The sequence below is a fragment of the Procambarus clarkii genome, chromosome 22 (assembly GCF_040958095.1).
Source record: "Procambarus clarkii isolate CNS0578487 chromosome 22, FALCON_Pclarkii_2.0, whole genome shotgun sequence".
NCBI lineage: Eukaryota > Metazoa > Arthropoda > Malacostraca > Decapoda > Cambaridae > Procambarus > Procambarus clarkii.
Window position 1 is genome coordinate 38,236,917 of NC_091171.1, and position 12,222 is coordinate 38,249,138.

At 44.5% G+C, this 12,222-nt stretch overlaps 1 protein-coding gene across 5 annotated transcripts in view; it reads right to left on the reverse strand.

Moving 5' to 3' along the window:
* LOC123760461 (uncharacterized) overlaps positions 1-12,222 on the reverse strand; it is a 34,441-nt gene that overhangs the window by 12,503 nt on the left and 9,716 nt on the right. For all 5 annotated transcript variants that reach the window (XR_011229335.1, XR_011229336.1, XM_069328859.1 and 2 more), the window contains exons 2-4: positions 9,374-10,218; positions 5,171-5,337; positions 4,892-5,060 (exon numbers count right to left, since the gene is read on the reverse strand). Coding sequence is in view for 3 of the 5 variants with exons in the window: in XM_069328859.1 (XP_069184960.1) it covers positions 4,892-5,060; positions 5,171-5,337; positions 9,374-9,519 (482 nt within the window). In the remaining 2 variants the exon portion in view is untranslated. The remainder of the gene's footprint in view (positions 1-4,891; positions 5,061-5,170; positions 5,338-9,373; positions 10,219-12,222) is intronic.

A 12,222-nucleotide genomic window follows, 5' to 3' on the forward strand; every position in this document is an offset into this window, starting at 1 on the left:
AACTATTCAACACAGGTGGTACGCGAACAAGGGGACACAGGTGGAAGCCGAGTACCTAAATGGGCCACAGGGACGTTAGAAAGAACTTTTTCAGTGTCAGAGTAGTTAACAGGTGGAATGCATTAGGCAGTGATGTGATGGAGGCTGACTCCATACACAGTTTCAAATGTAGATAGAGCCCAGTAGGCTCAGGAACCTGTACACCAGTTGATTGACAGTTGAGAGGCGGGACCAAAGTGCCAGAGCTCAACCCCTGCAAGCACAAATAGGTGAGTACACCACGAGCGTAGCTCTCAACCCGTAACTAAACTTAGCTAATTACACTTACGACATTACACACGCAAGCACTCCCTGACCCCACTCACTCCCTGGCTCTAATGATTTCTAGGAATAATGTGCCCAAGAAGAGCCTTAAAGTATGGTACACCAACGCTGACGGAGTTACAAACAAAGCAGAGACAAAAGGAAAAATAAAGTTAGTGAAAAAGATCCTGATTGAATTGCAATATTAGTAGGCCTCCTGCAGTCTTGGAAGCCTGGAATAACCGCTCTGGTTATTCCAGTTTTTTTGCAATAGTGAAATAAATAATAAACGATATGATCTCTACTGCAATATTCTCAGGGAGATTCCAAGTGATATGGAAAGGACGACAACAAAGGCAAGGACAAGGAGGAGTTGCACTCGTAATAAAACGGAAGTGGAAGTTCGAAAAACTAGAGAATCAGAATGAAAAAGCATTCACAGACTCCATCATTGGGACATTGGTAGCAGATTGGAAATGAATTGGGGTCCTGGTAATTTACAATCCTTCCTCCCCACCAAACAACAAAAGACCCAGGAAGAAGTATGATGAAAAGAACAAAGCATGCATAGATGAATTGCAGAGAGCAACAGCAGCGCCACACAGGATGAGAGCTAAACTTTTGATCATTGAGGACCTAAATCATGGAAAGATCGACTAGGAATCCAGAAATCCCCGTGGTGGGAAAGAACTGCGGGTAGCGAAATTAGTGGAAGTTGTAGAAAGAAACTTCTTAACACAGTATGTAAAGCGATGAGTCACAATAACGTGGCTGAAGTATGTTGACCAATCCACACACTAGAAAATGAAGGGTCGATGACGTTTCGGTCCGTCCTGGACCATTCTCAAGTCTCCACCACATCACTGCCTAATGCATTCCATCCGTTAACTACTCTGACACTGAAAAAGTTCCTTCTTACGTCTCTGTGGCTCATGTGGGTACTCAGTTTCCACCTGTGAGAATGGTCCACCTGTGAGAATGGTCCAGGACGGACCGAAACGTCGTCGTCCCTTCATTTTCTAGTGTGAGGATTGGTCAACAGTATGTAAAAGAGGACACAAGAGAAAGGAGAGGAGATACATCAATTCTACTGGACTTGATCTTCACTTAGAATGAGGAAGACATGAAGAACTTTGAATGTGAAATACCACTGGGAGCAAGTGACCATTGAATCCTGGCATTTGACTATATGATTGAACTTAAAACAGTGCCCATAAGACTAGAAGTCAGGGAAGAGAAAGTAGACTATAAAAAATGGGAGAACATGAAAATAAAAGAGTATCTGGGAAGTGTGCAATGGGAGGAGGAACTCAGAGGGAAGACGGTTCAGGAAATGATGGACCAAGTCAAACTGAGGTACAAAGAGGCTGAAGAGTGATTCATACCACCATTAAGGGAAAAAAGTAGGAGGGAATATACCCGAGGTTCAATAGAAAGTGCTAGACTGGAAACCAAAGAAAAAGTTTGCTCATTATCCATAGTTAAGTTGCCCATTATCTATAGTTAAGTCTGGTCAATAGTAAGAGGAACGTAACTAAATCTACATTGGCCATAGCAGATTTATTATTAAGAAAATAAAATAATTATGAGATAGCAGTTGATATGAGAGATAACAAAGTTCATTATAACATGTTATCTATATCAGGCGTAAGAATGATAACTGATATCTATTTGACAATGTTGGGTAGGCCTACTATTTTTGTATGTTGTGTATGGGAAGAAATATCTACAGGAACTGCAGTCACAGACGGGCTGTTGCTAGCTAGTTCTCTCTCTCTCTCCCTCTCTCTCTCTCTCCCTCTCTCTCTCTCTCCTTCTCTCTCTCTCCCTCTCTCTCTCCCGCTCTCTCTCCCGCTCTCTCTCCCTCTCCCTCTCTCTCTCTCTCTCTCTCTCTCTCTCTTTTTTTTTTTTTTTTTTTTTTTTTAACTAAGACTCTCTCTCTCTCTCTCTCTCTCTCTCTCTCTCTCTCTCTCTCTCTCTCTCTCTCTCTCTCTCCCCCTCCCTCCCTCTCTCTCTCTCTCTCTCTCTCTCTCTCTCCCTCTCTCTCTCTCTCTCTCTCTCTCTCTCTCTCTCTCCCTCTCTCTCTCTCTCTCTCTCTCTCTCTCTCTCTCTCTCTCTCTCTCTCTCTCTCTCTCTCTCTCTCACACACAACTAATGAGGCGGGTTGAAACAAATGAGGATTGTAAGATTCTCCTTGATGATTTGAACAAGCTGCAAAGCTGGTCTGAAAAATGGCTGCTAGAGTTCAACACCAGGAAGTGTAAGATGATTGAAATGGGATCAGGAGCCAGAAAACTGAAAGGCCATTACACGATGAAGGGAAACTTCATCATGACAACAAGAGTAAAAGACCTGGGATTGGATATAACACTAAGCCGAACTCCAGAGTTGACCAGACCACACACTAGAAGATGAAGGGACGACGACGTTTCGGTCCGTCCTGGACCATTCTCTTGAATCGATTTGAGAATGGTCCAGGACGGACCGAAACGTCGTCGTCCCTTCACCTTCTAGTGTGTAGTCTGGCCAACTTACTTTAGCCACGTTATTGTGACTCATCGCCTGCCTAACTCCAGAGGCTCATATAAATAGAATAACGCCAGCCGCATACTCTACGTTAGCAAAAGTCAGAATATCCGAATATCCTTCAGAAACTTGAATACGGAAGCTTTTAGATCACAATAAACTGCCATGTGAGGCCAGTTTTAGAGTATGCCGCCCCATCATGGACCCCCCATCTAAAAAACATAAGGAAGCTCCAAAAGATGCAGGGTTGCGAGGGATGAGTTACGATGACAGACTGAAGGAATTAAACCTAACGATGTAAGAGAGGAGTAGGGAGAAGGGGGACATGATACAGACGTATAAAATACTTAGAGGGATTGGCAAGGAGGAAACTGAGAACATGTTTACATTGAATACCAATAGTTCCAGGGGGCACGGATGGAAGCTTGAGGCTCAGATGTGTCATAGAGATGTTAGAAAGTTTTCCTTTAGTGTAATGGTAGTGAGTAAATGGAATGACCCAAAGGAACCGGTTGTAGAGGCTATCTTCTTGAGATGATTTCGGGGCTTAGTGTCCCCGCGGCCCGGTCCTCGACCAGGCCTCCGTCACCAGGAAGCAGCCCGTAGCAGCTGTCTAACTACCAGGTACCTATTTACTGCTAGGTAACAGGGGGCATCAGGGTGAAAGAAACATTTTGCCCATTTGTCTCCGCCTCCACCAGGGATCGAACCCGGAACCTCAGCACTACGAATCCGAAGTACTGTCCACCCAGCTGTCAGCTGGAGGCTAACTCCATTCATAACTTTAATTAGAAGCGGTATGATAGGGAAATGCGTCAAGAGTCATTGCATTAGACAACTAGCGGCTAGAAAAGCGGGGTCCAAGAGCAAGAGCTCGATTCTGCAGGCACAAATAGTTGAGAACAAATAAGTGGCTAAACACACTCAAACATCAAGACGATATGACGCCAGGTTGGCCAACATAAGAACTGCTGAAGAAACTTGAATCATTTAGAACCTTGCATACCACATATGTCAGACCAATCCTGGTGTATGCAGCTCTAGCGTAGAGTCCATGTCTAGTCAAGCACAAGGCTAACTTGGAGAAAGTTCAAAGGTATGGCATCAGACTAGTATCCAGAACTGAGGGGTATGAGCTACGAGGACAGACTACGGGAACTGCACCTCACGTCCTGGAAGACATAAGAGTTATGGAGGACATGATCACCACATGCATGATTCTCAGAGGAATTGATAGAGTACATAAGGACAGTTGATTTAACACAAGGGGTACACGCTCCAGGGGACACAGGTGGAAACTGAGTACAGAAATAAGCCATAGACACATTAGAAAGAACTTCAGAGTAGTTAACAAATGCAATGCATTAAGCAGTGATGTGGTGGAGGCTGACTCCATACACAGTTTCAAATGTAGATATGATAGAGCCCAATAGGCTCAGGAATCTGTACACCAGTTGACTGACAGTTGAGAGGCGGGACCAAAGAGCCGATGCTCAGCCCCCGCAAACACAACTAGGTGAGTACAATTATGTGAAGGGAATACACACACACAGTGAAAGTTTTTAAATTATTAGTAATAAAAATGATACAAATTAAAGGATCACTACAAGCGCAGATTAGTTCACGTAGCAATATTTAAATAATTACATTTATACTCACACAAATAAACAACTACACACAAAGATGAGCGCTAAGATTCATCCATTATATCTAAGGAAACTACACTCTCGCTTCCCTCAACGCCTGATGACTCCAGGCACGCCAGTTCGATCCCATCATACGGCTTTAATCTTTTTCTAACTGATATATCACATTCTTGTGCAAACAGAAATCACAATAGCGTGATGCATCAAATGAATAAATCCACAAGGGCCATGACAAGGATTCGAACTTACGTCCGAGAGGATCCCAGACGCTCAGTCCATTAAGGCAGCGTCTGGGATCCTCTCGAACGTAAGTTCGAACCCTCGTCACGGCCCTTGTGGATTTGTACATTCTCGTGATTTCAATTTACAAACCAGCCAAGTCTCCAGTCCTTGACTGTGTGTGTTCCTTCACTCACCAGCCAGGTCTGCCCAGGGTCCTCAGAGCCATGGCAGGATAAGGCTTCCTGCAGGCCCGCTGGTACTCAGGCCACCTCTCCTCAAGGATCACCCAGCAGGTCCCGAGGCGGCAGGCAGCGAAGGCCACGATCACGCAGGATGCCGACAGCAGCCCAACCCCAGCCCAGCCTGTCGGGGCGGGGCAAGTTAGTGCACAAGGACGGTGATGTTTACGGACCAATCAGCAAGTATACCTGAGCATTGTTCATGCACGCTCACCCGTGTGGACACACACTCACCTGTCTGAGCAATGGCCCAGGGGAGGGCCAGGACCCCCAGGCCAGCCACCTGGGCCACGAGGAAGAAGGAGGTGAGGAGGACACCCAAGCCGTTGCGGACCCGACCATGGTCACCGCTGCACACCAGGGGGGACTCCAGGGGCGGCGGCCCCTCTCCTGTGTCTGCCCTGTACACGAGGGAACACATGATATGAGAGAGAGAGAGAGAGAGAGAGAGAGAGAGAGAGAGAGAGAGAGAGAGAGAGAGAGAGAGAGAGAGAGAGAGAGAGCAGTGAGGCCTCACACCGTGCAGGAGGGGCGAGGTAGGAGAGAGGAAGTAATAAATATCATTCATCTCTCTGAACTATAAAATAACTCTCTGAACTCTTTTATTTAACTTTTTTATAGTGAAACTAATTTAGGGTAAATTATTCCTTTCCCTTAAAGAGTGGACGGGTGATTTAAATTCTGTTAAAGTTGGTTTAGTTTAAAAGAGAAAGAGAATAATATTCCGAGCTAATTCACATTCGTGAATTAGAAAATAGAAGCGTTAGAATAGTTCCCAGCGGGAAGTGGGATGGTGGCAGTGGTGTTAGAAAAGCTTCAGTTATATAAAGTCATGTTTATTTAACCCATTACTAGCTGTGTGTTTAATTAATCTGTCTTAATATGTTACGTAAAGTCATTCATTACCTCGGTTATAATTATTATATTTTTTTATCTAATGAGACTTCGTCCCCCTTGTTATAATGACAATGATAACAATAATAAAATTCCCAATAATATATATATATATATATATATAAATATATATATATATATATATATATATATATATATATATATATATATATATATATATATATATATATAATATTGGGAATTTTATTCCCAATAATATATATTCCGAAAGCTTTGGAATATATATTTCGAAATATATATTTAGTTTTGGTCTCGTCTGTGTAAATAAGAGAAAAGATAATATGAAAAATAAAGCGTTTTCATTATATAATTAAAATTTGGATCGCAGGTAGTGAAGCTAAATTTTATGAATACTAAAAATAACTTACTAAACCGTGCACACACAGCGATGTACATACACACACGCACACACTGTACGTGTGTATGTGTGCGTGTGTGCTACATCGCTGTGTGTGTATGGCGATGTATTAATATACATCCCCCCAGCATGGAACCCTTATCTGAAAAAGGATAAAGAGAAACTAGAAAAGGTCCAAAGATCTGCAACGAGATTCGTTTGGGAGCTGAGGGGATTGAACTATGAGGAAAGACTGAGAGAACTGGACTTTATCACACTGTAAAAAATGAGAGGGAGGGACATGATAACAACATATAAGATTCTATGGGAAACTGACATAGACAAAACAGCGTTGTTCAATGCTAGGAACAGCAGAACAGCACAACGCAGATGAGTCACAGAGACACCAGGAAGAACTTTTTCAGTGTTAGAACTATCAGTAAATGGAATAGGTTAGATACAGGAATCGTTCAAGCAAATTCGTTTCAAAATTGAAAATGTAAATGCGATAAAAGCGTAAGAAATGAATCATTGCATTAATCTACGAACGTTCGGAGGCTCGGAACTTCGTGCAAGCACATCTAGGTGAGTATATCTAGGTGGGTACATCTAGGTGAGTATATCTAGGTGAGTACATCTAGGTGAGTACATCTAGGTGAGTACATCTAGGCGAGTACATCTAGGTGAGTACATCTGGGTGAATACATCTAGGTGGGTACATCTAGGTGAGTATATCTAGGCGAGTACATCTAGGCGAGTACATCTAGGTGAGTACATCAAGGTGAGTACATCTAGGCGAGTACATCTAGGTGAGTACATCTAGGTGGGTACATCTAGGTGAGTACATCTAGGTGGGTACATCTAGGTGAGTACATCTAGGTGAGTACATCTAGGCGAGTACATCTGGGTGAGTACAACTAGGTGAGTACATCTAGGTGAGTACATCTAGGTGAGTACATCTAGGTAGATACATCTAGGTGGGTACATCTAGGTGAGTACATCTAGGTGGGTACATCTAGGTGAGTACATCTAGGTGAGAACATCTAGGCGAGTACATCTGGGTGAGTACATCTAGGTGAGTACATCTAGGTGAGTACATCTAGTTGGGTACATCTAGGTGAGTACATCTAGGTGAGTACATCTAGGCGAGTACATCTAGGCGAGTACATATAGGTGAGTACATCTAGGTGAGTACATCTAGGTGAGTACATCTGGGTGAGTACATCTGGGTGAGTACATGTAGGTGAGTACATCTAGGTGAGTACATCTAGTTGGGTACATCTAGGTGAGTACATCTAGGTGAGTACATCTAGGTGAGTACATCTAGGCGAGTACATCTAGGTGAGTAAATCTAGGCGAGTACATCTAGGTGGGTACATCTAGGTGAGTACATTTAGGTGAGTACATCTAGGTGAGTACATCTAGGTGAGTACATCTAGGTGAGTACATCTAGGTAGATACATCTAGGTGAGTACATCTAGGTGAGTACATCTAGGCGAGTACATCTAGGTGAGTACATCTGGGTGAGTACATCTAGGTGAGTACATCTAGGTGAGTACATCTAGGTGAGTACATCTAGTTGGGAACATCTAGGTGAGTACATCTAGGTGAGTACATCTAGGTGAGTACATCTAGGCGAGTACATCTAGGTGAGTACATCTAGGCGAGTACATCTAGGTGGGTACATCTAGGTGAGTACATTTAGGTGAGTACATCTAGGTGAGTACATCTAGGTGAGTACATCTAGGTGAGTACATCTAGGTAGGTACATCTAGGTGAGTTCATCTAGGTGAGTACATCTAGGCGAGTACATCTAGGTGAGTACATCTGGGTGAGTACATCTAGGTAAGTACATCTAGGTGAGTACATCTAGGCGAGTACATCTAGGTGAGTACATCTAGGTGAGTACATCTAGGTGAGTACATCTAGGCGAGTACATCTAGGTGAGTACATCTAGGTGGGTACATCTAGGTGAGTACATCTAGGCGAGTACATCTAGGTGAGTACATCTAGGTGAGTACATCTAGGTGAGTACATCTAGGCGAGTACATCTAGGTGAGTACATCTAGGTGAGTACATCTAGGCGAGTACATCTAGGTGAGTACATCTGGGTGGGTACATCTAGGTGAGTACATCTGGGTGGGTACACGCTCAAGCGCCAACTACTGGGACTTAAGGTCATATCAGCGACACAAGAGAAATCTAGTGTGAAGCGGTTAGGGTGAGATCTCTGACAGTGTTAACTTTAATAAGACCTATCAAAATCCTCAGATTAGGCAAAATTGTAATTAATTTTGTCAATAAAGATGTTAATAATAATAAGTGTAAACACCACTCATTGCTGCGATGTTCGCCTGCTGCTCACGGTCTATTTTAGGGTCCACTTACGAAACCTGTACATCTTTCCAAGACCATGACAGCTTAGTCTGCATTTATTAAACAGTTTACAAGCTATGGAACTTCACAACCCCGAGGTTGTTATTGTTACAGACAACCTCGGAGCTCATAAACTCTAATGAATGTAAACTAAGCCGCCGTGATCGAGGGAAGATGTACAGGTTTCGCAAATGGGCAGTAAGTAATTATCAAAAGAAGGCGCCAAGAATGGATACTTGAATGCTGGATGAACAATGGACCAGGTCTGGGACTTTGAGCTTATCTTAGCTCTAACAACCAAAACTACCATCTAACAACCACAACTACCCCTCTAACAACCACAACTACTCCTCTAACAACCACAACTACCCACTAACAACCACAACTACCCTCTAACAACCACAACTACCCTCTAACAACCACAACTATCCTCTAACAACCACAACTACCCCTCTAACAACCACCACAGTGCTTACCCTAGTGTTGCCAGCCCCGTCAACTACCACCATAGCCCTGAAGTAGTCATACTCAGTTTTCCTACACTGACGTACTGGATTGATCTGTCTGCTTGTATTTTATCTAACCTAACCTAACCTAGTTCAACCCAACCTAACCTAACCTAGATCAACCCAACCTAACCTAACCCAACCGAGCCAGTGCAGTCCAACCTAAGCATAATAAATACAGCAGTCCATCCTAGCATAATAAATACAGTTTTATGATATAGAAACCAAGCTTCGTCGAGTCGTCTGATGTGGGAAAGGAGCATACTATGGTGCCTCGCCCAGCAACACCTTTGCTCGACTCACCCGCCGTAGGTAGTAACAGGAGGCGGGAGCAGGCTGGGTGCTCCTTGCTTCATGGCGGACGACTCCTGCTGTATATTGGGCGGCGGCGTCTGCCTCCAGCCTGGCAGCAACAGTGTCTTCTCTGATTTCGTCTTCGAACGGAACATGTTGCAGATTTCCAACTATTTGTTGGGGTAGATTTCCCACTTTCTGTGTTCTTTGTTGGGGTAGATTTCCCACTTTCTGTGTGTTGGGGTTGATTTCCCACTTTCTGTGTTCTTTGTTGGGGTAGATTTCCCACTTTCTGTGTTCTTTGTTGGGGTAGATTTCCCACTTTCTGTGTTCTTTGTTGGGGTAGATTTCCCACTTTCTGTGTTCTTTGTTCGGGTAGATTTCCCACTTTCTGTGTTCTTTGTTGGGGTAGATTTCCCACTTTGTGTATTCTTCGTTGGAGTAGATTTCCCACTTTCTATAATATGTATGTCCTTCTCTTCCAAACTATTGAACGAAAGCTAGATTTTGTTTATATAATTGCGGGTGGTTCCAGGCAGTGTTGGAAATTACAATTAACAATTATATTTCGCTTTCCTCACCTTCTCTTCCAAATACTTCTACCTTTCTCTCACTTATACCTCACTTTCTCTTCCTCGTATTGTCCCTGAGTGCCAGTCTCTTCTCTTAGCCTTGATGTGGGCTGCTTGGAGGTGGGTACTGTGGCGGGGCGAAGCAAGCCGTGTGGGCGTGGCTGGTGGGCGTGGTTGGTGGGCGTGGTTGGTGGGCGTGGTTGGTGGGCGTGGCAGGTGGAGGAGTGTGGCAGGTGTAGTGGCAGGGCGTGTGGGCGTAGCAAAGGGTCTCGTCTGATGATCCTGTAAGGGTCAAGGAAAAATAATTAGGCTAAATATAAGTTATCTTCTTTAAGTGAAAACTTAACACAAGACATGACTGTAAGAAACTGCTTCACGTTCCCACGGTAACGGAAGGTGACGCCCGGTGAGCTAGCTGAAAGTGACGCCCGGTCACCTAACTGAAGGTGACGCCCGGTCACCTAACTGAAGGTGACGCCCGGTCACCTAACTGAAGGTGAAGCCCGGTCACCTAACTGAAGGTGAAGCCCGGTCACCTAACTGAAGGTGACGCCCGGTCACCTAACTGAAGGTGACGCCCGGTCACCTAACTGAAGGTGACGCCCGGTCACCTAACTGAAGGTGAAGCCCGGTCACCTAACTGAAAGTGACGCCCGGTCACCTAACTGAAAGTGACGCCCGGTCATCTAACTGAAGGTGACGGCCGGTCACCTAACTGAAGGTGACGCCCGGTCACCTAACTGAAGGTGACGCCCGGTAACCTAACTGAAGGTGACGCTAGATCACACTCTACTACATAACTCATGAACTAAACATCATAATAATATTTGACACAAGCGCTTACAATATACTCCCAACAATACTTATATAAGAAAATCTATGTTTTTCCTGTATTTTATGGTTGGCTACCAGACGCTCGGGGTTAGCCCCAACAAACTTTGCCAGGTTACTGGTAGCTATTCCGGGATGTTCATAAGCGGGTCGGGGTTAACCCCCACCACCCCTTACCCACACCCCACCCCTTTGCACAAAGGGGCAAATCATACCAATTTTTAATCTTGCTAAATACCAGACTCCAGACATTCTAAGGTTTATCAAGCATATTATTTTCTACACAGTTAAATTTTACTTTGTCTCATATGGAATATACATTGAAGCTGGTTATAGTGATGAAGGGAAAGGTAGGGAAGGTGAAGGGTAGGGAAGGTGGTGAAGGGCAGGGAAGGTGGTGAAGGGTAGGGAAGGTGGTGAAGGGCAGGGAAGGTGGTGAAGGGTAGGGAAGGTGGTGAAGGGTAGGGAAGGTGGTGAAGGGTAGGGAAGGTGGTGAAGGGTAGGGAAGGTGGTGAAGGGTAGTGAAGGTGGTGAAGGGTAGGGAAGGTGGTGAAGGGCAGGGAAGGTGGTGAAGGGCAGGGAAGGTGGTGAAGGGTAGGGAAGGTGGTGAAGGGTAGGGAAGGTGGTGAAGGGTAGGGAGATGATGAAGGGTAGGGAAGGTGGTGTGGGAGAGGGGTGGAGTGTGAGGGTGAGGTGGGGGAGGGGAAGGTGGGGGAAGTTAAGGGGGTTGGGAGGAAATGATATAACGTCATCAGTTCAGCAAATTGGTGACTACATTGGTATGTATTCCATGCACATTCAAATTAACCCTAACACGATTCAAACATTTTCCAAGAATTATTTACGTTTAAGAACGATTGAAACATGCCTTAAGCATGATAGAAAGATGCCTTAAGCATGATAGAAAGATGCCTTAAGCATGATAGAAAGATGCCTTAAGCATGATAGAAAGATGCCTTAAGCATGATAGAAAGATGCCTTAAGCATGATAGAAAGATGCCTTAAGCATGATAGAAAGAGGCCTTAAGCATGATAGAAAGATGCCTTAAGCATGATAGAAAGATGCCTTAAGCATGATAGAAAGATGCCTTAAGCATGATAGAAAGATGCCTTAAGCATGATGGAAACATGACTTAAGCATGATAGAAACTTACTCCAAGCTTGAGACAAACATAACCAAGTATGATTGAAACGTACCTCAAGCCGAATTCATATGAATACTAAACTGCATAGAGACGTACCTAAACTTGTACCCTAGGAACAGGCGACCAAGTGACACTTGGCGAGAGAGAGAGAGAGAGGGAGAGAGGGAGAGAGAGGGAGAGAGAGAGAGAGAGAGAGAGAGAGAGAGAGAGAGAGAGAGAGAGAGAGAGAGAGAGAGACATTGACCTATAAGGTTGGTGTGTGTGGGGCAGTGTTGCTAGGGCTTCCCACCTCCCCCATCAGGGGGGACCA